This window comes from Fragaria vesca, linkage group LG6 (assembly GCF_000184155.1).
Source record: "Fragaria vesca subsp. vesca linkage group LG6, FraVesHawaii_1.0, whole genome shotgun sequence".
NCBI lineage: Eukaryota > Viridiplantae > Streptophyta > Magnoliopsida > Rosales > Rosaceae > Fragaria > Fragaria vesca.
This window is the reverse complement of record NC_020496.1, coordinates 10562322-10588074: the sequence shown is the minus strand read 5'-3', so window position 1 is coordinate 10588074 and position 25753 is coordinate 10562322. Positions and strand designations below refer to the sequence as shown.

Below are 25753 nucleotides of genomic sequence, written 5' to 3'. Positions count from 1 at the left end.
GATTGATGTAAAGATCAGGGGGAGGTGCGAACTTCAGGGGGAGTCTAGCACATACATACATGTCACTATCAAATGTGAAGGGTGCGTTGTACTCTTTTTCTCCTACGATCAAGGTTCAGTTTTTCTCCCACAGGGTTTTTGTGACTTGACGAGGTTTTTGACGAGGCAACAGATCAGCACCATCGGCATATCAGCGCGCGACACAAGGGGGAGTGTTCTAGGATATTCTCTATGTGTGCCTTGGCCTTATGCCAATAGGATATGTAGTTAGACTAGATCTATGTATTCATATCCTTACCATATTGGTATTGTGTAATTCCCTATATAAAGGGCTCCTATCAATGAATAAGATGATGACTCTCTTGCTATCTCTTTGTCTCTACCATTAATCCTTCATCACACATCACTTTTTGCTATTAACAACGACTAAAATATCGATAATTTTGCCGAAAATCGGCGAAATAATCATTTTTTTCATATCACGATATTTAAATCACTTCCCAATGATTCTCGTCAAATATTTTAAAAAATTTCCCGTTATTTCGTCGAAAATTTGGAAATTCCCGATATCTCGCGATAATTTGTCAAAGAAATGCCCGCACTTTCAATACTCTTTCCGCCACGATCTTCCCAATGATTGCCTTAGCCATCTCTGCTGCATTCACTTGTTATTAATATACGCTTCCACGCTAATATATAATCTCTAGTCTCTACAAATCTGAAAACTTAGGTAACAAACTTTCTACTCACAATTTTTTCCTACACCTTCCATATGCAATACATACATACATATACATATATATATATATAAAGTATGTTAAATAGTTTACAGCCATTAAATTAAATTAAATTTTAAAACTAAAGTAAATTATCAAGATTTATAAACCGGTTTGACACTTACTTTTTCATCTTAAATTATTACAACTCATTATAGATTTAGACAAGGTTTTCTTTTCAAATATAGTAGATAATAGACAAAACAAATATCTCTCAAAGTTTCATTGAAAATTTCTTTATTTTTCTTCAAATTTCCGTCAATTTTCATAATTTTTTACTGCATCAAAATTTCTATATTTTAAAGGGTCGAAATTTCCGTAACCACCAAAAATTTAGTCCTTGCTATTAACACACCATTTTCAACAATTTTGTTTCTAACTACCCAAACTACCCTTCCTTGAATCCCTTTCTTTTTCTTTTTATTTTTGGTGACTTCTAATCTTTTTCGTTGAAATCTCAAAAGCCATAGACGGAGACAGCAACCACCACCACCAGTCGCCAGTTTCAACCGTCGAGTCGACTGAGCTTCATCAGCCGCAACTTGACACAATTCTCGGACCCAACCCAGCCCCTTTTGAAACCCTAATCTCCCCACATGATGGCTTCCGCCAATGAGTAGCAATCCGAGGCCGGATAATGGATACTCGGAGCGTCTTCAGTTCATGTTTCGCGTCTTCTCTGATTCCCTCAAGCTTTAAGAATCGGCGATTACCCACACCAGTATTATTGCAATCGAGGGACTAATGTTAGTGATGATGAGGACTTTGATGGAGTTTTTAAACAACGAGAATGAGGCCACGATGTAGGAGGCACTTGAGTTGTTCAGCGAATTAGGTGGGACGTTTGAACCCAGGTTCCTTAATTAAAAGGCAGATTGTGGAGGTCGTTGGTTCTATGTTGCAGATTGCAGTTAAGTAAGGTCAATCCTATTTTGAAGAACATTAGTTTTGTTCCTTTTGAATCGAGGATGTACCAAATATATTAAGAAAAAATAAAAGGAGAGCATTTTCAGTACACGACGTGTATCTTCACATACATACATAGATGATCAGGATTAAAGAAAATAATATAGAAACATGGTGGTCAAACATATGAATTATTATGAACGGTTAAGATTGTGTCGTGTAAATACACGTCGTGTATACAAGAATTTTCAAAAGAAAGGAATTAAGTAAGGGTAGTTTAGGCAGTTAAAAACAAAATTCTTTGAAATGGTGTGTTAACAGCAAAAAAGAGTGTGTTAACAACACCACCCAAAGAGAAATTTTGAATACACACCTCTAATCTCTTAATACACACCTCTAATCTCTTAATACACACCTCTATTATTTTATATTTCACATCCGATTTTATAAGTATGTTTAATTACAAAAACATTCGTCAATTATTAGGGGAAAAAAAAACTTTATCTTTCTTAAAACCTAACTTTTCTCCACTATTAGTATGCATCAAAAGAAAAGAAATAAAAACCTCTTCTCTAAAATTCATCACCTGAATTTCGACTACTGTCGTAATCACATATACTATTTATCGATTCATTTGGTTTTTTTTATCAACTTTAGTTTTTATCTTGCAGACTAAAAACTAGTTTTTAGGCTAGCTATTGTACTTCTACTAGTTTCTTAACTTTGAAAAAAATATGTATGTTCAATATTTTTTTTCTTCAAATTCTAGCCAATTGATGTCATATTGGAGATTTGGAGTTTGAATATAATATTACTCTTTTTATTATAAATTGAAAAATATCAAGAAAAAATTTCTAACCTGATAAAAAAAATCTAACAAAAAATAAAAGAGAATACGTAAAGAGAGTTGTGAAATAGTAAATATATAATAATTATATTAAATAACAGATTATTATTAGTTTTAGATATTGAGGGTATTTTAAGCAGTTTGAGATGTGTATTTAGTATAATATTGAAATGAAAAACTAGATGGGTAGTGTATTAAGTAAAGAGTATGTATTAAGAGATTAGAGTTATGTATTTAAAATTACTCCCACCCAAAACCTATCGTAGGAAATAACGGTGGGACTAGTTAATGAAGCCCTGAAAGTCTAAACATCAAGCATTAAGCATCTCATCACATAGGAGAAAGGTATTTGGAAATATATAGGAAGTACATGACGGCTTAAGACAAAAAATGCTTAAATAGCTTAATGTTATAGGAATTATGATATAGCTAGAAAGCGGGTGACTACGTAAACCAAGAACTGCGTGGAAACAAATAAGCAAGGTAGCTCAATTGTTGGAGAGCCAGATGACACTCTGAACAGCAGATGTGGCCAGCAAGAGGCAGCTTAAGAAAGTGAAGGCTATGGAGATGGCAATGTGGTTGCAGAAGATATTTAGCGGTTTACAAAAATTTGGGAGTGGTGTGTGCCGGATTCCTGTGCGGTTCAGGTTGCTTACTCCAGATGCAGCTGACCCTGCGCTCATCAGTGCATATGCAAATACCTGCGAGAGGGAAACATTGACACTTCAGTTTCACTAGGAAAGTAAATGTATACTTTAGAGCTACCAAATAGGACATTAAAATTTTGTAGTACTTGGGAAGGCTCTTGCACTAAGCTATACCATGAGGATGAAAACACATCCTGATTTCGCTAGTTTTAATTTATAGAATCATTTGGTCTATTATGATCCAGTACTGATTCACATGACATTTTCTCTATCGTTTTCATGCTGGACTTTAAGTAAAGTGAGAATCTTTTGAATCTTGTCTTGTAATTCAACTTTAGTAAAAACAGACAGATGAACCTGTCTATTATAAACTAGCAAGAGAACATCTAACTAGAAAACAAGCTACATTAATACTACAAACTTTGCTTACAACCTAAGAAGAATGAACTACGCACAGACCCTGTTATGAAAAATTCAAGTAATCATTAAATCACAGATCTTAATTATATGACGATTGTAATTGCATTTCCGCAAGGCCGGTTAACAAGTTACCTGATCCCCAGCAAAGCTAACCCAGGCATGATTCCTTGAGGGAATCATCGGAGACTTCCTCACCAGCTTAGATCCACTTATCAGTAGTTGCAGCAATGAATAAACCGTGACAGCTGCCGTAACTCCAACCACGTATCTGCTCACCAAAGATTCAGAAACTTCAGTACCTATAAATCATTCCAAATCGTCCTTCTAAGTTCTAACTACACCTTGGTTGTTACATTTGCTAGATGCCCTCATCATTATAACTAACCTTGTCAACTGTAAACCTCACAACTTTTCAAGTTTAGTTTCCTAATGTCAAATTCATGCGCTTCAAATGATCAATGCTACATTGCTAAAACATGACGAATCGCACACAACTGACACAATTTTAACTTCCCTACAATCCCAATAGCCGGTAAATCATGATATTTGATCTTGTGATTATTTCCTAATGAATCGGTTCCTCCACAAAACCTGAAGTATTTACATAACTAAAAGTTCAAAATCACAAAAGGGTAAATGAGTATCATGCATAGCAGCCAAAGGGGCCTAAAATGAGCAGCAAAATGTTCTTCAACTAGTTTTGTAGATTAGTCATAGAGACACAGTTGATTGTGACATTATATTCTCAATCAAGATTACTAGATAACAAGATTCCACCTAATAATTTGATCTGACATTTGTTGTCTAATAATTTCCAGGTTATATCAAACTAGAAGACAAATAGTTTTACGCTTTAAAGGAGACATCAAACTTAAAAAAAGGGTGAAAAGCTCTTTGAAAACCCAGGTAGAAATTTAAAATCCATCACGGGTCTGATCCTGTTCATCGGGAATGGAATGAAGCTGGGAATGGGTTCAAACTAGTCACTTCGAAGTGACAAACAGAAGGCTAGTTTCGTCAACACGAAATCTCATCTCAAGAGAAAAATGACAAAACAAACCAATACATTGCCCCGTTTTTCCGGCCAGTTTGGGAGAAAACCGAGCAGTAAATAAAGCAAAAAACCAAGCATATGATATTCTGGGAAGCTAGAAAGAAGTGAAAAAACAGCCGGAATATGGTAACTTCCGGCAGAAGGGCATTTGAGTAATTGTACTTACACGAAGGACTGGGCGAAAGACCACTTGGAGTAAACGGGGAGGTGGAAACCGTAGATGGTGACGATGCTGGCTTGCCGGGCGGTGAGCATGGACGACAGCGCCGTGACGGAGGACGCCATGCAGAGCAGCCTCAGGCACACGTGAGCCACGTCAGCTTTACGGAGCAAGGCGCCGAGTTGAGATGATGATGAGTTGGGCGCCTGCGGCACACTCGCGGTGGTTCCGTTCTCCACCGCCTTGGACTCGGCCACCTCTTCGTCGCAAGCCGTCGTTTTCCTACCGCCCAACATCGTCTTCCTTTTTCTGCTCTGTCTTGTGTGTTGCTCAAGAGAGAGAGAGAGTGAGAGGGTTGGAATGTAGAACTTGGGTGAGCGAACTGCGAGGTAGTAGTAGTGACTAGCGATGCATATACTGTAGTTACTTTGGCGGTTTTTATATGTGGGCCATCCGGTTACTTTTCCATGTGGTTTTTCTCCCCATGTCAATTACCATTTTTCTTTTATCGCAGTAACACCCTCACCCAATCAATTCTAAAATTAAAATCAACAGGACTAATCTTTTTTTTCTTGTATCGCAGTAACACGTTCACCCAATCAGTACTAAAATCAAGATCAACAAAACTAATCATCTTGTTGTATGTATAAGTTTACGAATGTTGCTCGAGACTTTTCATAAACAACTGACAATTAGGACTCGAACTGGTTCCACACTAAACAGCCCAACCAACTTGTTCATATTAATTTAATGGTTAAAATTTTTTTTCGTCCTTGAAGAATATTATTTGTTGTTTTCCAATCCAATTTGTTACCAATTAATTACTTCTTCATAGATCATAGTATACCAGAATCGTCTAAGAACTTACTTGGATTAAGCTATCTGCATTGTATTTAAGTTTTTCAAACCACAAAACTTACAGATTCATATACATTAATTCTAAACTCAAAATTCTTTCTTTCCATTGCCTTGCTTCCTTGGCTAGGTCAAATACTCAAATGCAACATTACCTACTCGACAGTTTATGTCAAGTCTTTGATATAATACCACAAAACTCATCCTACAAATCTAGTCCGGTTCTGTCTTATTAAAACTAAGTCAATAAACTATTACGGGTTTATATTTACGTATGTAAAACGAAGCTTTGGGTTTTTGGTATATGGATGAGATTGGAATCTGCAGAGCAACAGGTGGAAAGAACTTAGGGGAGCAGATCGATATGATCATGATCAGTTCTGCCCCCGTGAGTCTGCATATCGCCATGGAATTCGAAGTGATACCTTTGTTTTGTTATACACTATTTCAGTTCTATCACACGTACACTTGTTGGACTTTTCACTCGAATCACCACTGCGATGACATAATAATGATCCAGGACCTCTAATTCCCATGACCCATGGCTGCCCCTCTCATGGGAACTTTCGAAACGTTCTTCTAAAAATGTCATTCTTGATAAATAGGATAAATAAAAGTAAGAATAACCTGTTACTGTTTGATTGGCAATGTTGTTTTATCGGGTCGTATTTCTTTTATGAAAATAAATAATTCATTAATAATAGGACGAAACCCAAGACCGAATAAATATTTAAAACAAAAAATGTAGGTCTTCAACTCGATCAACTTAAAAAAAATGAAAACACACCGACAGTTTGCTAAACTATGAAACAAAAGCCCTACATCATAATACATTAATAATGCAACCAAGTATCAAACTCAAGTTCCTTAGTTCAATGCCTCAATCTATATGCCAACCTAATTTGGAACTTCAAATAGAACAAAAAAGAAACAATAACCACTGCTCTAAGATGATATAATTGCCCTAGAAAACATGAACCTTTATGGTAATAATAAGTTAATAACTAGAACAATAACCAGAATATGTAAACAGCCATCAAAGTGCGGATTCAACACACAATCCGCCATTAATTAAGTAAAAGAGTCGAAAACTAAGGCTGCAATTGAATATCAGGATTGCCAGAAACACCAAAGCCAGGAAGGACAACAAGATGAGCGCATGAATTCTTCCTAGTTTTTGCGTTCATGTCTTTTCTCTTCTCCTTTTTGGTTGAAGTGCTGCTCTTTCTCTACGAGTTGACATGGTTCGAGGTCAAAAGTAATTGCTCCTGCAAGATGTGATATATATGAGTCTAAATCCCACTAAACTCGTCATTTATACAGTAAAAAATGATCGTAGGAATCCTTTTCTGAACAAGATTAGTAGTTCCAATTTCAATCAGATTAAGATTTTGGAAGAAAATAAACCCATTTGGTCTAGGATTCGACTTTGGGAAATTAATGTTTGACATGAGGAAAATGGCACCACCATGGGAGCTTCTAAATCGTCATGTTATTATTGCAGAAGCAACTGGATTTGAGTTTGGGACAAACGATGGTATTCAACTTGCCTATGTTCTAAACATCTAAACTGACGACTACCATTCAATCCCATGTTACTCACATAAGTGATTGCAAGATTTATGATATCAGAGTATCATATGTAGAACATAGATGTATGGAACAATATGATCTTCATAATTTGGATGAAATTCTGAATGCATTTATTTACCTCTTTCCCCGATTCAGCAGAGGGGGGAGGGTTGGAGTCCAAATCTGACTACAGGTTTGGATTAAATGTTCTCTACTATTGGAGCCATAAACCTGCATGGCACTCGAAAAAAATATCATTACAGCAATGAACCTCATCAAATCTTCGACATGAGAACTATCATTGATCTCCGCTCTCCACAGTATCAACCAGTTGTTGCACGAAAACTAAAACAAACCAATCACTAGTCTCACACTCTGACCTCGATCTCAAGAAACCTGTATTACAATAGCTTTGAAAATTATAGAGAATAGATAAACCTCTTCAAGTTTGGATGGTAAACCAAATTGCCGCAACAATTACATCTACATGCAAAAATCCCACAGTACCTGTTGGCTAACCACAGAAGCTAGACACCAAACATCAAATCCATGACCTTGGACACCAATGACTTCGTTGGGGAAGCAATTGTGCCTCCAGATTGCCGGGCACTGGTATTACCATTTTGAAGATAATAAGAGCAAGGGGGCGCTCTTGAAGCATCTAATTCTGCATGTCTCGTGGATGATGGAGGGGGCAAAGTCATGAAACCCTGGTTGTTGATGAGCCTTTCATTTAAGATATGGCGTTGCATTGGATCCAGTGGCTTCACACCTATGATTAATGCCCCATTAATTTGCATCCCATTCTTACTGAGAGCCTTCTGAGCATCAGAGGAACTCTGCACCACCAAGAAAGTGAACATTCAAACTCAAATTCATATCTATCTTCAGTGCAGTTGCAGAAAAAGTAGTTTAGATCATCAGCCAGGTAAATCACAAATTCACAATGGGAAAATGAAGGCAAGTTTTTGAAAACAAAGGCAAACCCATATTACGTATGCTAGCAACTACAGAAATATCCTGTAGAATGGGCGGATCATGACAACAAAAAGAGGCCAAACACAAGATAGATAAGATCAAAAATTAACCAGAATGATGGTCTACATCAAGTTATGTCTAAACTGGCAAAATTTGAACTAAACACGATGTCATAATTTCCTTTCCATTTCATATATAACCATAAATTTTTTTTGTCATAGCCTAGCAGCAGTATAAACCAAACATAATAACTTGATCTTGCAATTTCTTAGACAGAATGACCTAGGAGTGATCAAGGTACGTAAGTTGCCTCCATGTTGAACCAATTGCAAATAACTGAATAAGTGATAATGATTTGCAGTAATACATATCACTAAATATGCCAAAGTGGATCAAGGAAAGTGTACCCCAGATCATAAAATAAATAACAGGCCAAGACGAAATACATTTTGATTTTAGGTCCTGCTTTGAATTCCATAGAGAGCATCTACTCAACAACCAAACACCAATTCGAACAGAAAGTGTTCTACCAAAGAAATTTAAGTACAATATTTTTCAATACAAGAAAAGCAATAATGGATGCAGGTTCAGCTATTTCAACCAGTGTAATCTTTTAATCCAGGATTCTTTCTTAGTTCATAATCAAATTTTCATCCTCCATCTGGCATGTATTTCTTATAGTGAGCCTAATTGTTACATCTAGAAACAAATAGGTCCAGTTAAAGAATGCAAAAGCTAAATCAATGCATGGTATAGATATTTGATTCACTACTGGGAAAGACAAGAACCTGATATAGAATGTGCATCCAGTTGGCATCTCTTGGGCCAGGAACATGTTTCAAAATGACACCACATTTCTCCAACTCACGTAAAACTAAATTTGTATCAGCTGCAGAAAACCTGGAAAGAACAAACACTATAAGAGGCCAGAATGTGGATAAGCAAGCAAAAATAAAAACAGTTTACTACATAAACAAAGATAGGTAGGTATTCGCTCAAAACATAGGCCTCTAAAGGAAACAATCCTGAGACACAAAAGCATAAGAAAGATAAGAATAAGAGAGAGAGAGAGAGAGAGAGAGATCCTTCTACATTTCTCTAGAGTAGTGCATAAGAAAACTATGTTTGGTCTAGCATTTCCTTTGAACTAATCCTACTTAATTTCTTGGGGATATATTAATTCATTACGGAACATTTTAAGTTATGTTGAGCCTTCTCTTCTTTAGTTTCCATCTGACTTGGGAATACTGATTCAAGTTGCAACCATTTTACAATCAGAGATTGATTAAGATCTGTCTTCTTCTGTTTGATTTACTGATCCAGGTCCTATAAAATGTTCCAAAAGACAATGAACTCAAATTACTTCAGCAAAACCAATGACAGAGAGGGAAAACGTTGTTTGTGAAGAATTAATTGACAAAAAACTTGCGCACTACTAAGGTGGCAACAAGGTAACAGACTAGAATCACAATGCAGATTACAGTTTACGACATATTTCTTTTATATTATAACTTAAATACCCAAACAGCTTTTGCCTTCACAATAGGCTCTTATTCTCTTTCTATGCACTAATGATCACTTGCATCTTTCTACTTTTCTTTGGGGAAATTACTTCATGCATGTCTGAAACCTCTAATAGCTTGAAAAACAGGTGTAGCTATAAGAGAGTAAACTCCTTTACTTCCGGACCAGGAATTGAAGAGCACCCACCACAGAATAAGGCAGAGCCTTTTTTTCTTTTTTTCTTTTTTTTCTTTTTTTTTTTTGCCCCTCCACAAGAATAATGGCAACATCTAATGTCACTGAGGAAGGGGTAGAATAAGATGATAGAGTTTCAAATGACTTGAACCCGAATAGTGCCAAAGAAGGAGTCATTTTGAAAACTCACAGTATGTATACAAGTCACTAACTCACTATGCAATCCTACCACCATAAAAGATGGAATTTACCTAAAGAATCCCTCAACGATATTTGTGATTGTTGTTTAGCAGAATTAGGCATCTCTACTAGACATTTGGAAACCATAACACAATACAAACAAAGATTGATTATACATAGAAGTTAACTAGAAAAGATATGCATACTTATAAACTAAAGATGTAAGCATGTATCACGATAAAAAGACAAAAGGCAAAGGTGTGGTCAAATCATTACCCATAAACAGTAACCCATTCTTCCTCTTGGGGATTTGCAGCAGGCATGGTACTCCTTTGCATTTCTGGCCTGGCAACTTCCCTTGGAGGTGGAAGAGTGATCAGAGCACCAGGCTGAACAACACCCTCCACTGGTGAACTCCTTCCCTTGTCATCTTGCTCACCGCCACTCTTCGAGGATGACCACCAGTTCATACTTGCTGAACCCTGTTGGCCATTCTGTCCACTTGAGAGAGCATAAGAGGTGCTGGCCTCTGATTTGTTTTTCACAGGAGTTGAGTAATCATATCCAAAACTTTGGAATGGAGTTCTAGGATCTGATTTGACTTCTGGGGATATTGGGTAATCTGGGATTCCAGATTCCGGGGAGAAGTCTGAACGGTCTTCCAAAGTGTAAAGAGGAGGAGGGGGAAGGTCCGACCGATCACTACAACTGTCACGCCATAGAGCAGATACTGCAGCCGCCTGTCCTGGAGTTGAGATTTTTCCTCTCCGGGACGAGATAGGTGAAGCTAAATCTTGGTAAAACAATGTCGGCCTACCAGATTTAGGAGTTCTATTTGCAGTGGCACTCATCCTGTGAATTTTTCAAGGACAGATTGCCTCTGAAAATCAGCACCGTGAGATACAATTGGAATTAGTCTCCATTAAAACAAGAAAACTAGTATTCATCCAGGGTAATTAAAAAGTTCAAAACACACTCATTACAACAACATCTTGGAGAATGTTCAGTCCTCACACACTACTTAACAAAATACAATCCTGAAAAAGATCCCAACTTTTATCAATTTACCTCTTGCAAACTTTCTCGCCAACCAAATGACAGATTAATCTATAATAAAGAAAAGTTTTCAAACTAATCTCAACACGGCGAATTCATCTTCATAAGTAAAGCAAAATGTAGTATCAAAACTTCAAGTGACTTTGATTCCACAATGTAAAATACACCGCACTAAATCGCATAGTTTGGGGTTGAAATAGACTATAGGATTCTATGTGCAGTTCAAAACTATTGGAACCCACATAAAAAATAATAATAATAATTGAAAAAATCAACCCAAACTCTCTTTTATTCTCTTGTCATGAACCAAAGGACAAAACAATCAAACCAGAAACATAAAGATCAGACTTTTTTCATAGTTAGAATAGAAAAGAGCCAATTCATTTTCCTATGGTCGTTTAGATTTTGATTCCACAATATGAATCACTAAACCGCAGTAAATCACATGGTTTGCAGTTGACATTTTCGATTTTTAACAGTGAAAAATTGAATACTGAATCGGCTGCGCTAAAAAGGAAGAACTGCGATGAGGTTAGAGAGATGGAGTTACCTTGGAATTGAAGAATTGAAGGTAGGGATTCGAAATAGGAGGACTTTTGTTCTGGGTTTCACTGCTCCTCCACCTCCTGGTTATAGAGAGCTATGCATTCCTTTCCCAATATGAAACCCTAAACCCTCTTCCTACATTTTCAAATTCGCTTTAGATTCGTTGTATTTGTTTTAAATTACCACTTTCTCCTCCTCCATTATTGGTCTTATTTTCTTTCGAAACTTTTATCTTGCACACGCTCCACATTATTCCTTTTTCTTTTTTCTTTTTCCTGGGAATGGATGCAAGTTTTTTGTGCTAATTAAAGTGTTTCTAGAATTGTTTTTGGTTAGCTTTCTAATTAACATTATTTTCTGTAAAGCACATGAGTGCTTCTATTCATACCTCTAAAATTGTCACTTAATTAGACCTTTATATTTTTTATACCTCCAATTTTTATTTTTTTTCTTGCTCTAATTTAAATGTAATGACCAACTTGAGAGCCAATTGAAAGACACGTGTCAAATTCTTATTTGTGGCACAGGGTGGGCATTGGGTTTTCGAGCACATATGATTTACTCCGGTGCAAGATAAAAGTTTCAAGAGTTTCGCGTTCATAAAGGCTAAACACATATATGGGGAAGATGAGGCTAAGCCAAGGTTTTCCAGCCTAGCTAGCTAGATATCATTGCTCTTAGCTCATGTTAACCTGAGAGCAATCTGAGAGTTGAAGAATCGAACAATTTGAGTGCACGCATTATTAAGAGGTATGCAAAACCAAATATCAAGAAGTGAAAAACGCATATTGATTTTAAATCAAACTTGTGAAAAGACGACGATGAGTATGAAAAGACATATCATTATATGGTAAAAGAGGTAGCTAGGTTACAAATTTACAATAAAAGGTTAAGGGTAAGTGAATTATTTAATAAAAAGTTTAAAAATAATAATAATAATAATAAGGTAGCTAGGTTACAATGTGCATATATTATCGCAACATGAAATCAAAAATAAAATATAAAGTTGTATGTTGCTATTGCATATCTGGTTCTTCTCAAAAAATCAGCAGCAATGCATCGACCTCGATCTCATTCTCTTAATTTCTCCTGTCAAAATAATGCTTCTTGCAAACACAGGCGACAGTGCATATAGTCGACATGGTGGAGAAAACAGCGACGATGATCATATACCAACTGCCGGTCCAATAAATTTTGATAGCTAAAAAGACCGGAATTCGATCAATGAAGAAAAGATTCAATACACATGGATTCCATTTTATCTCAATGCACGGCGGATATAGGCCGTTGAAGACCAAGAATCTTATTACAGTAGCATACGTCGAATAGGTGCCGCACATCAGAGCACTACTCATGGGGGTGCCAGGGAATGAAATTTGAGGGGGGCGGGTTATTAGCAGAAGCCACCCTGCCAGGTTCTCAATTATGAGGAGAACAATCTCTAAGTGGATCAGTTTCAATGACGCCCTAATTGGTTTCTTCTTCTTCTTCTTCTCAATCTCTTCGTCTCCCATTGTTGCCTGCAGCCTGATCGAAACAAATTGGTCGCCGGCAGCCATATATTGTACGTTGTAGCCTATCGAGGGTTTTGAAGAGGAGGTATGATGATATATACATATATATACACGTTGTAGCCATATATCTAGCTGATTTCTATACGAATACATATTTCCAAAACATAAGTGGAGTCCAATTCCCTATCAGAAATGGACTGCCGTGCCACACCATCTTTGCTATCTTTTGTCATTTTTCTTCCCATACTGTGTTCTAAGCCTCCTTTTTTTTTCTTCTTTTTTTTCGTATTAGGCTACCTCCTAGCCCCTCTGATCAGGGCTAGTCTCTTCCGAATCTCGGGGTGGTTGTAGGAGGCAGAGTAACCAAATTCTCAGCACTTGACCCAAAAAAAAAAATCCAAATTCTCAGCAAGCTCCTTGCGGAGGCCCTTGTCACAAACTACTGATTGCTATTTAATAATCAAAGAAATAATCAAACCCATTCTCCTAATTTTATATAATTGATATAACAACTTGTATTGTATATTTTAACTTCCAATTTACAAAATTAAAATGAACATATCGTCTCAATAAGAGTGGCATACATGCACGATTGCCTTCTGAAACATTTTCCTTACGGGATCATAGACAGAGCAGCGCAGTTGAATCCTTTGTAACCATGATATGCTACACTTACAACGTCTTATAATTAAGGCTTTCAAAACGGGGCCGAGAGGGGTTCCTTGAGGTTTTCTTGATCCGGGGTTTCAATATTGGCAGCACCACACAAGCATTGGCATGATCTTTCAGACAGTACTTGAGACTCCTCCAACTCCAGAATCAGCTTATTCTGTACTTCTTCACCCTCTTTACTAGTATTTTCTCTCTCCGTCTGTCTCTTCGAATAAATCGGTCTCAAACCCTACATGTAGAAACATTAGCAAATATAGAAATTCACTGTATATAGTAATATTAGTCTACAATCTACATATTTCATCACGCGTGATTTCTTCTGTCTTCAATTTTTACACCCACATTCTTGCAACGAACATCGATCTAACTCACGAGGAGGATCATGATTTCTTCTATGATCGTATCACTTTATTATGAAAAATTGAAAATGCTCAAACATATATATGCACTTGAGCACCTATAAGATTAGAGATGATCAAGTGAAGAAGCTCCCCTATGCAATTCTAGGCGCGCGATACACATAATATATCGATGCTTAACTAGTTCTATGCGCGCTCAGGTGAGCACACTGATTCTTAGTTTGAGTTCATGCATATATAGATATAACGGATGCTGTGAAGTAAAACCACACCTCACTGAATGTAGCTGAGGCCTCACTTGATTCCGTTTTCTGAACAACATCTGCCGCCTTTTCCTGTATCCCGGGTTAATTATCATATATGAGAAACAATATACAGGGTCCCTTTGAAACAGATACTGGTAACATAAGCTCAAACCCTAGTCTAAATGGCAATGAAAATGATAATATATGAAGGCAGATCAGATCATAAATGATGGAATGTATCAAAATTAGTACGTACCCTAGCATGGTTGAGTTGTACTTGACTCAAGGTCTTAGGCTCCATCTCAATGGAGCAACAGACTCTGGCCATGAAAACGATCACTCAAACTTGATCGATCTCAATGGTGGATTGGTGGTACTGAATCACCGATCACTAGTACCACTGTTGGTGCATATGTGTATATATATAGACTGGTTCATATATATAGTCACTCATCTGAGACATACGTCGCCGATATTTTTTCTGGTGTAACATCTTTCACGGAGTATATGACAGAGCTAGAAGTAAGGTGAAGCTTATAAAGCAAATCGAAGTCTCACTATCACTTACATCCCGTGCTTCTCTGATAGGACTATAGAAGTTGTTTGGCCATAGCTATATTATCTGATGTAATAATCGATTAGTTGATATTTGGTGGAGGATAGGATATGATTTAATTTCTGTGAGCTGTAAATTTGGTCAGCCATGCCAACTGTTAACTGTAATACTAATGAGGGATCATAGTCAATGAAAATTCATATGATCTTTGCTTATGATTTTGGTACTAATTCGTGTTTTTGTTTAAAACTACTGTATGTTTTTCTGACCTTTAATTTAACCGTAAAACTTTTTTCAGTTTGGAGTTTTGGACATATCGATCTATCTAGACAATATCAGAACTCAAAATATCAATCGAAAATTTGAACTCAAGTTTTTTTTTTTGGTCTGAAATTTGAACTCAAGTTCTTATGGTTAATGTTGGCTTTCTTTTCTGATCTCTACCCTCAGAGGGTAGTAGTTGTGTATTTTGCAAGTTTCTAATGATTTATGGGTGGAGTAATGAAATTTCTAGGTATACATAGCATTGTAGCAATACTTAAAGCTAGACACACATAATTCTCTATCAAACTGCTGAAGCAGACCTATAATCTATGACCCAAATCCACCCATTTCTGATCTGTTGGTCTTTGGCATTATCACATACTACTAAGATTTCAAGATATGCTCAAAAAACCTCAAGGTTCGGTGCCAATTGCCAAACCTTAATTAACTTGTTTATTGCAGTTTGTTAATTAAGCTAAAACTAACAGGGAGCAGCATTATCAATCATGTTGACTAACTCCATACATAACAAGGTTAACAAGACAAACAAGGAGAGCAACTGTAGCCAACTGGTTTTTGCATAACCATGTGCCCTGCCTAAGCCTAGTGCTCTAGTGTGGTTTGGTCAAGAACAGCATCAGTATTATCTACCTAGTTAATTTCTGCTTGATTGACTAATATAATTTGTCCCACTCTCTCTCTCTCTCTCTCTCTCTCTCTCTCTGGTGGAATCATTCATTGGTTTATTTAACCCGATTTTTATTATATATGAGTTTAACTGGTTAGGTAATTATCAACATTATATTACTATTTGATACATGCATGATTTCTTGGTCGATCAAAAATTGACCAAAGAATCTTTCCTCAATCGGTATTACATTTACACTCAAGGATTGAAAACAAATCAATTAAATTTGAAAATAATTATATCAGTTTGATTTCGAACTAGTCGTAGTATTTCAGAGTACATTAATATACAGTAATACAATAGAATTTGTACTAACTAACTTCTTAGAAAGAAGAAAAAAAAACAAAAACTGAATTTGTTCACAATTACTTCAGAATCTAGAGCTGACAATCGGGCTTAGCTTCTTAATTACTTTTTGTTGAATATATATCCACCTTCCCGAGTTTGCCAAATAATTTTGTGGTCAAACTCCAATCCTATAGGTAGAGAAAGAAGATGTGAGACAAAGTGTATATTCCTTCACCCATCTTGTTCATATTACTACTCATAATGCCGTTACAAACCAAAGCAAACAACTTTGTGTTTTCAGAATTGTTCCACGAAAAGATGTTATCTTTACCAAATGTACTCGATCAGATGAACAGAACCTCATGCCATGATGCACAAATCATCTATCTCTCAGGCCATGTGAATTGGGAATTGAAGATCATATATACACAGAGAACAGAATGGGGGTTTGTTCATCATGGACAGGGACTTTTGAAAACGAGGCCTAGCCTTATACCCTAAACCTTTTCATCATCCTCCAACCAAATTAGAAGTCATGCTTCCCATTACCATTTATAAGCTGAGCTATTCGATCAGTTGGGGCATATTTTCTTCGTGCTAGCTGGGTAAACAAATTTGGTGCTCCATGTGGGATGCTTTTCCAGTAATTAAACATCCATCTCAAAAGAATACACACCGGTTTTCCTTTTCATTCCGATTGATCCTTTTCCTGCTCAGCTGCTTTCGGATCACCTTTATACCAATGCTTCCAGCTACACTGAATATTTCTTTACGTAGTTCTAATTTAACCTCCAGTACCTCTAGGGTTCTAACTTAAATGGAATACGTAGACGTTAAATAGTACAAGCAGGGGCGGAGCTACTTGATCAAGGTTCAAAAGGGGGATGACACCTCCCAAGTTTCGGCACCTGTATATATTTCTTCTTTGTAACTTGGTTCAAATGAGCTTATGAGTGGCACCCCTCGTTTATAATCTTTGAATCTGTTATGGAGTACAAGCGCAATGAAATATATAGAATCAATTATATTAATGCGAGAAGAGCTTGATTATATCAGACAACTCTCTTCGCTCATCAAAACGTAACATAGACAAACCCTAAAATTCCATAAAAAGGAGTTTCAGAAATATACGTGTAGCTTGGCTTTTCATTCTTATGCTCATATATCCTAGCTAGCCAGCTAGCTTAGCCTTATCTCAAGACCGGTCAATGCAATCTTTGGGATCTGGAAGCTTGCTTGGTTTGGTTCTTGTCACAATTATAAAACAATAAGCATTGATAGTTTGGCCTCCCTATCCAATATATCCATGGTGTCGAACAAGTTCATGCTCTTTAACAGTCGGAGCCAAACCATTGAACTCTTCCATGATTGCCTACTAATCTTGGAGCTCAAAGTTCCAAGTATCACAATGATCAAAAGGGTTAGCTAGCTTCTAATCCAAGTGTGAGATCGAATTCTAATCAAGAACACATTGCTTATTACAGAAGGCAAACTAAGAAAGACCCATGCCAATGATGCCAAAGTCATAAAAGGTTAGCTATACATCGATGATCGATCATCTATAGGGAAGGGACAAGCTACAAACATATAGTATTATCGTATCTGTTTTTACTTAAACAAATAACATGGGGGAAAAGATCCCCATCTACATATCCATAGACAAAGGGGTCAGCAAAGCCATATTCCTGAAATTAATCTGCTGGGAAATTTATATTATCCAATGCAGAATATATATCACGTAGAGAGAAGCATGTGCTGGGTTCCATCATCCACATGCCTCCTTCATATCACATTCTCTATCATATATGCTCCCAGCTAACCTCCATTTTCAATTATACCAATGTCATTAGAGATCGAAGACCAACAATATCAATGATTCTATGTGTATGTGTACAAATGTTGTGTACTTTTGTGTACCCTAGCTAAGCTAGCCTTCTTCTAGGTTCTACGTATATGATTGTTGTTACTTTTCAAAAGGTTGATAGCTAAGCTAGCATGGATTGCATGGCCCAGCTGCACTTGGCTTTGTCTTCGATTCAATTCTGCCCCATTCTATCACATTACTGCTATATGCATCAAAAGGAATGGGCATATGTATGTGCATTGATTCAGTGTCTAAGTTCTGGTATTTGAATGTAGTTCATGTACTTTGGAGATGACCCCCTGGACGTTTCAAATTGTCAAAAGGGTTCTCAGGTATAGCCTGGAGAATCGAATCTGAGCCGGAAACACCAAAGCGCTCGGAAGCTCAAGTCTAAGGTCTTCAGTCGGCGAACTCTTAGAACTCATATCAGGTCCGGCTCTGTCGCTTCAAGCACACTGTGTTTATAAAATTGACTGATGCGAGCTTGTAATAAGGTGTAAGGAAGAAATAAAAGATATCTGATACCTTGGGTTAAGACTTTCAAGTTACTCATCCTCTTCTAATCACAACCAAGTGTGAATTGTAACAAAGAAGAATACAGGAGATTGCTAAATGTAATGGAAAGGAGTAACTCAAAGACAGTGGGAGCCCATAGAAGAGCAAAATGTCTAGGATCAGGTGGACAATTATATCAGTCCCCGAGTGTACCTAATTATTTGTTTAATTCATCACCACATGACCTTAACCTTTCCTGCTACCTGCACCATTTTGCAAGCTATCAAACCAAATGCCCGGCCCTCACCCCCTTCAATTTTGTTGAATGCTTTTGTTTCTCTACTCCAGCTTCCTGCATTGGTTTCCTTCAAAGTTTTTTAAAACCGAGTTTAATGGTAGGATGGTACGTACAGAAGACGATGAGAGTACTAAATTCCCATATCATCATTTCACTGAAACCCATGCGAGCTCTTATTGGTAGCTACCCAGCTTCTTGTTATTCTCTGATGCCTCAAAAGTTGGACCCCTTCATCATCATCATCATCAAAAAACGAGTTCAATTCTATGTTTACATTGCACATTATTGTTTTTCCAAAAATAGATAGATATTATCTTTGAAATGTTTTAGAAATTAACAATTCTTGTAAATGTGCGCAAGGAAACCCTCCAAACCTAAGTGTCCAAATTTTTATGTGTTGACCTGCCTCATTACATGGTATTCGTATCATGTATGATTGCATTGTCGAAATTTTGTAACTTATGAGCAGTTTGGAAGTCATAATTCTTAAAACCAAAAGACCGGTAAGTAAGTTATGTTTGCGTATGAGGAAAATAAATTCTTCACTCATATATAACATTTAATATTTAATGACCCGAGTGTAGGGATGGTAATGGGTAGGGTAGGGTAGGGTACGGGGATCAAAATACCATACCCATACCCATACCCTTTTACATTTCTCATCCATGTACCCGTCCCCATACCCGTAATTAGATAATGGGGATTCCCCGTATCCGTACCCTTTGGGGATTACGTTTCCAAACCTGTACCCGTTAAAAATTATGTATTAAATTAAATTTTTTTTTTAAAATATGAAATATAATTATATAAAAGTATGAAATTAAAATCAAATACCAAAATAAATAAGTTTCATGTTTCAATCATAAATTTTTTTACATAAATATTTATTTATAAATTATATATAAATATATATATAATAAATTATATAATTATATATAATAATATTTTCATCCTTAATGGGTGGGGATATGGACGAATATCAAAATACCATACCTGCCTCGTACCCAATTTAAGAATCCGAATCCTGGGGATCCCCATCCCTGTTACCCGTTTATACTCGTATAGCTTCCCCGTTAGGGTCGAATACCCGTGGGTACCCTACCCGCTGGGGATTATTGCCATCCCTACCGGAGTGGTAATGTCATATAAGTAACAATACAAAGAAAAACAACTTACAAACATAAAACATAAGGGAACTTGCCAAATACATCCCTAATTTTGATTTAAGTTCTTTTCGGAAATGATTTCATAATGACGAGATTCCATGCTTGAATCCATATTGTTGCCAAATTAAGCCTTGTAGTTACCAATCTAATCCTTTTAACACATTTCATTCGTATACCAAGTTTGAAATACCTAAAACGTATAGACAACATTGCACAAAGTCTTGGCAACTAAAAGTGATTCAATGATTCATTTTTGAATCAACAAAGTTCAAAACTCCAAATGAGGAAGAGTTGACTACATGAACAATTTTGTTTACTTTTGAGCTAGCACAAGGTACACTGCCTTCGCAATTCATAGTCATTTCTAAATTTACACTACAATGTTCCACTATACATGAACGATTACAATTTTTTTATTTTTTTAAAAAAGTTTGGAACCTAGCCTAGATGGAGGCTCAACCCAACGCCTAGATGAACAATTACAAATAGCAAAACGAACAAAGATAAATAAAGATTGACTTTATTAAATTTAACAAAAAAGGAAAGCAAAATATTTTGAATTCTAAATTTGCCGATCTTTTTGGCAAAAAGAGAAAACGTACAATTACAAAGGCCTTCTTCTTCCCCCCTCTTTTTTCTTTTCCCAAATTCTACAACTTTTGCCCAATGACCCTTAACTACAAATTCAAATTTTGAACAACAATAATTAGCGCAAAATTAATCTTACTTTAAGCTGGAAAATTCTTTGTTAAACCCTCGGAGGTCCACCCTACCTTACCTACACTAGCATTCACTACATCATCTGTCGAAAATCATTCGCACCTCGGTGGTGGTGGTGGTGGATCAAGAACTCATCCCCACCGTTGGATACGCCAAAAATCGAAGTCGGGCTCAGAAACTGGTGCTGATGCGACCTCTGAAACTCCTTCTGCCGCCGCAGCTCCAGAACCTTCCGGTGCGAATTCGAATGCCGGGCCGACACGAACGTCGGGCTCGCCGCGGGTCGGTACTCGGGCACCAGCCGACCCGACTTGTACCGGACCCCACACGCGTTACACAGCGTCTTCGGGCCCATGGGCCCAGTCCGCCACTGCGGCGTCTTCTCCGACGCGCAGTGGAGGCACTTCCGGCCAGAAGAGTCCGAACCCGAGTTGGAGCTCGCGCCTTCCCGCTTCTTCTGCGACGACGTCGTTTTGGGAGGCTTGGGGTCGGTGTTGTTGCTGGGAGTGATGAGGTGGAGGAGGCGCGTGGTCCAGTCACCGGGGGCGGCGCGTGAGCGCTTGCTGCGGGCCTTTCCCGGGAGAGGCGTCTCGTTGTGGAAGAGCGGCGGGTTTTGCGGGGTTTCCGCGGAGGAGGAGGTTTCCGGGGTTTGGGGCTTTGCGGTGGCTGTGGTGGTGGAGAGGAATTGAAGGGCTTGAAGGTCTTTGTCCGCTGAGAATGAGTCTTCCACAAAGTTCGATAGCCATTCCAGCTCAGCCAAGTCGTCGTACTGCGCATCAAAATTTCAGTTACAAATTTCAAATTCCAAATTTGCATGCAGTACTTATTCAAATTTCGAAATTTAAATTAATTTTCGGTTAATTAAAGTAATAAAGACAAAATTAACGTCACGGTCATGCAAATTGCATGCAGAATTCAAAGAATTAAAAGAGAATTAATTACTAAATTCCAATTCTACTGAATTACTGTAATTAGTTGCGGAGTTAACCAATTACCGGAACGCAGAGGTCGCCGGAGAACTGGGAGTCGCCGAAGCTGCGGTTACCGGAGAATTGAGGCTCGCCGCCGGAGACGGAGGAGTTACAGCTGTCGACGGCGGTGACGGTGGAAGAGTCGGTGGAGTTACCAGCGACGGCGCTGTCGAAGAAGCCGTCGGTGACGAGGGCGTCCTCGTTGGAGAAGTCGAGGAGGTCGTCGATGGTGAATTGCTCGCCGCCGGCGGGGGGTTTCTGGTCGACGAGCTGCCTCTTCTCAGGCGAGAGGTGGTCGTCGAAGTATCCGCCGACGTATAATTCCGGCAGTTCCATCGGGAAATGTGTATTGGAATTAATGCAAGTCGTTGAAGGAAGGAGAAAAAGGAGAGAAGAGTGTGTTGGTTTGCGAGTGTCTTGAGGGAGAGAGAGAGAGAGAGAGTGAAGGGTGTGGGGTTTGAGGAGTGAGGAGAGGGCTAGATATGTAATAATTGGAAATTGGAGGGTTTTTAGAAGGAGAGAGGTTGTATTAAATAATAGGGTAAGTGATTCCCCCATTTGCTGGCCTTTTTGAACCGAACCTTAAGAAGTCTCACATGATCGCTGACATGCCTCCACCTTTGTCACGTGCTTTTTGGACCCACCCCCGAACCATTTTCGTCTCCAGAATTTTTCAAAGAGAAGAATTTTTACTCTGGGTGAAAAATTAAATAGGGTTGACAAAGTTTTTCGTGGTAATAAATGAAGGTGTTAAACAAAACCTTATCCGGATATTTACCCGGGTCCCAATTTTCATGGGGATTGGTGTCGGGTGACTCGGGCCCAGCTGACTCAGTCTGGGGAAACCCTTGTAGTAATTGCTAATGGATAGTACGGCATCCGCGGCAGTAATATTAGTTCTTGAGCTTAAACACTCGGTTAAATCCTCAAATCTAGGAACTATGTGGCAATCTATCAAGGATAAGTAGTTGGTAATTTTTGTGTGTGTTTTACTCCTACATTATCATTTCAACACAAACATTTTCACTCTACTAAAATTATAAAAAAAAGTCTGACATTAAAGTGAAATTTCATGTTTTATTTTAAGGTTGAGCATGTCTTCGTTCTTAAACAAGTTTTTTGTTTCTTGTACGATTTCATCAATTTACTTGCAAAAAGTCTATTTGCTCCCACAACCCACCTCTTTGGACCGCTTCTCTTCCACTATCTCTGTCGAAGTTGATAGTTTTATGTGCCCAAACGATTGATATCGACGTAGTTCTTCATAATTGAAGTCTTTTTCCCAAATTACTTCACATTATATTGATAACATGAAACAAAATCCAATTTGTTCTCTTATGAGGTGAGAGTGTAAACATAGGTTAGAACTTAGAAGTGATTTTTGTTCTCATTTTATTTCATAGGGGTTCACCAAACATTCGGTGGGTGAGAAAATGTGAATCAACGGGGAACAAAAAGGAGATTGGTCATAAAAATCCTATGTGGCAGGTGGGATTAAAGTGAAAACCCTGCTAACAAAGCCACGTGGATGAGATCATGACCGTTATTAGCATAAATTGAGCTGTAAGCATCGTGCTTAAACGTGGGTGAGGGAATATAATAGGGCTGGTTATGATAGGAGGAGCAGCAAATAGGGGTAGAAAGTACAACCGATTAAAGTTAAAAAATTGAAAAAAAAATCAGGGGGAGAAAAAACTAAAGCCGGAGCACAATTCCCGAGGGATAAAAATTATTAGGAGCAGAGGAATCCGGCTGTAAACTTGGATGCTATTATTGGAGGAGACTCTCCCTCCTGCGACAAACCCTGCAGGAGGATGATCGATTCTACAGGGGGAGTGAACATTGAACCTGAATAAGTTTTGATTACGTGCCACTAGTTTTTACTTTAGTCTTGATACAATGACCTAAGTAAAAAGTTTAAGAGGTTTTCCCAATATGACTCACAAAAAAGCTGGTGTCAAATGTCATAACAAACGTGCGCTAGACAATTTTATAAACGTATGTAAAACTGATCATCAATGAGATCGTATGCAAAATGCTACTGAAATTATAAATTCGTAACTTGTAACCGAAACTTCTTAGCTATGAACGAACAATGCGACCAAATAATAAACGACACTTCTAATCATTTCTACTGGACCGTATGAACGTTATGTATTACTTGCAACAATTAATACATGATCATTCAGTTTTCTACTTAACGGAAAAGTTATACCAGAAAACTAAATGATCATAGAAAGCATTACGAAAGTCTTAAGTCTCAACACTTGGATGAAATCTTTAGTGATAAGTAATATGATTTGGGTTTGAAAATAGCATTAGTTTAGTCCAACGCACCAAATGAATGCAATGGCTTAATGTCCCGACTCTCAACCATGCATCACGTACTGATTATGATGAATTGATAATCCGCCCCGCACGTCTTAAAATTGAAAATGAATTTGGAAATTAAAAGTTTTTTTTTCTCTAATTTTGTTAGTTACGGGGGTGGTGGTCAAGTCGAACGATTCCGAGTAGTGACTGGAAGTCTGGAATCTGTTGATGACGAGTTTCACTTTCCTTTGGTGCTTCCTCACACGTGCATTATGCTTAACATGTCTAAACAGTAACATGGTAGCACGTGCACGTAGGTCACGTGCCTCTCTCCTTAATGCATGGGTTTAGACCTTAATTGATTGAGGAGGAGTAGCTTAATTATAAGATTAGCTTCCCTCAATTATTGGCACTGCTCACTGGTGCACACTGTGGACTGCACACTAGCGCTTTACTCACTCCCCTGCCTTTACTGCAACAAAGGATCAATTCACCATTGGAGAAGAGATTATTACGATTTTGCAACAATACAGGTTGAATTTCGGACCGTAAATGGCTCATTTAGCAAACTATTTGCGTCGCGATAGATGCATTGTGAAATGCCTGAAAGAGGCTGAAGGTAGGGGTTGCTGGACCGGTGAAAACTAGCTAGCGTGTTACAGAAGTTGTTGGCAAACGAGAAATTTTATCAGAGAAACTATAGCATAGCAAATTCCGGAGATTCAGAACGTACTGTTAGAGACACGAGTTGGAGAGGCAATGCCTCCCAGGATAGATACCTCTGCAAAGAAGAGGTCGAGTTTCTCCAAAATGCATCTTTCATGCTTCTCCGGCCGTAATACATTCCCTCAGATCCTCAAGCACATTGCAGGCTCGTACAACTTGAAAGACATACAGACTTCATATGTTTTATGAGGCATTTGTGGCTATTAGGTACACGACGCCAGGGTGGCTGGGAGCCACAGAAGGGAGGGGAGAGTGAAGGATACTATACAGCGTAGCTGCTAGGGTTCTTTTGGTTCAGCTCGGCCCCTGGTGTCGTCTCATTTCCGGTTCATGTCAGAATAATAATTGAGCAATCCAAAACAACTTGATAAGAGCTCACGTCAGATAATTCATATTCTCGATTGATGATGAATTGGCAGCAAGTAGAGCAGTCCCATTCACATACCTCAATAAACTACAGAACAACATATCTATTGGAAAGGGGTCACACACTCGCACCCACTATTTGTCGACTAAAGGAATGAAACAATGAGGATCTTCAGGTGCATTTACACAATACAATCAGATCTAGGCGGCTGTTGAGGTCCATATTCCGCATTGGGTATCTGTTTCAAGAAGCAAAAGAATCAATATATTAAGCCACGGACACCAGGCGGCGGTTGAGGTCCATATTCCGCGTTAGGTATCTGTTTCAAGAAGCACAAGTATCAATATAATGAGCCACTGACAAGGCAACCCGACGCATATCAGAGTTGGTTGATAACAACACCAAGTTTTAAATGGGGAAAACGGTGCATATCAGAGTTGATACAAAAGCTTAACAAAATGCAGCAGTGTATACACCAAAACTTTGAAGAAGTACAAAAAACAAGATCAATTAAGCTTCAACGTGCCCAATAGAAAAAAAAAAAAAAAA

The 25753-nt window shown here is 37.9% G+C and overlaps 3 protein-coding genes across 3 annotated transcripts; all 3 read right to left on the bottom strand.

Moving 5' to 3' along the window:
- Positions 1–2880: 2880 nt before the first annotated feature.
- On the bottom strand, positions 2881–5158 carry LOC101307902 (CASP-like protein RCOM_1491260-like). Its single transcript, XM_004302822.1, has 3 exons — positions 4820–5158; positions 3732–3867; positions 2881–3233 (listed from the first exon to the last, which is right to left on the bottom strand). Exons 1-3 carry the CDS (start codon positions 5107–5109, stop codon positions 3018–3020), a joined length of 642 nt encoding a protein of 213 aa, XP_004302870.1. The 5' UTR covers positions 5110–5158; the 3' UTR covers positions 2881–3017.
- A 1986-nt stretch (positions 5159–7144) lies between these two features.
- On the bottom strand, positions 7145–11813 carry LOC101307602. Its single transcript, XM_004302821.1, has 5 exons — positions 11703–11813; positions 10373–10976; positions 9007–9118; positions 7748–8079; positions 7145–7636 (listed from the first exon to the last, which is right to left on the bottom strand). Exons 2-4 carry the CDS (start codon positions 10945–10947, stop codon positions 7768–7770), a joined length of 999 nt encoding a protein of 332 aa, XP_004302869.1. The 5' UTR covers positions 10948–10976; positions 11703–11813; the 3' UTR covers positions 7145–7636; positions 7748–7767.
- An 8799-nt stretch (positions 11814–20612) lies between these two features.
- Positions 20613–22134, bottom strand: LOC101307314 (GATA transcription factor 9-like). Its single transcript, XM_004302820.1, has 2 exons — positions 21823–22134; positions 20613–21596 (listed from the first exon to the last, which is right to left on the bottom strand). Exons 1-2 carry the CDS (start codon positions 22132–22134, stop codon positions 20901–20903), a joined length of 1008 nt encoding a protein of 335 aa, XP_004302868.1. The 3' UTR covers positions 20613–20900.
- Positions 22135–25753: the final 3619 nt, after the last annotated feature.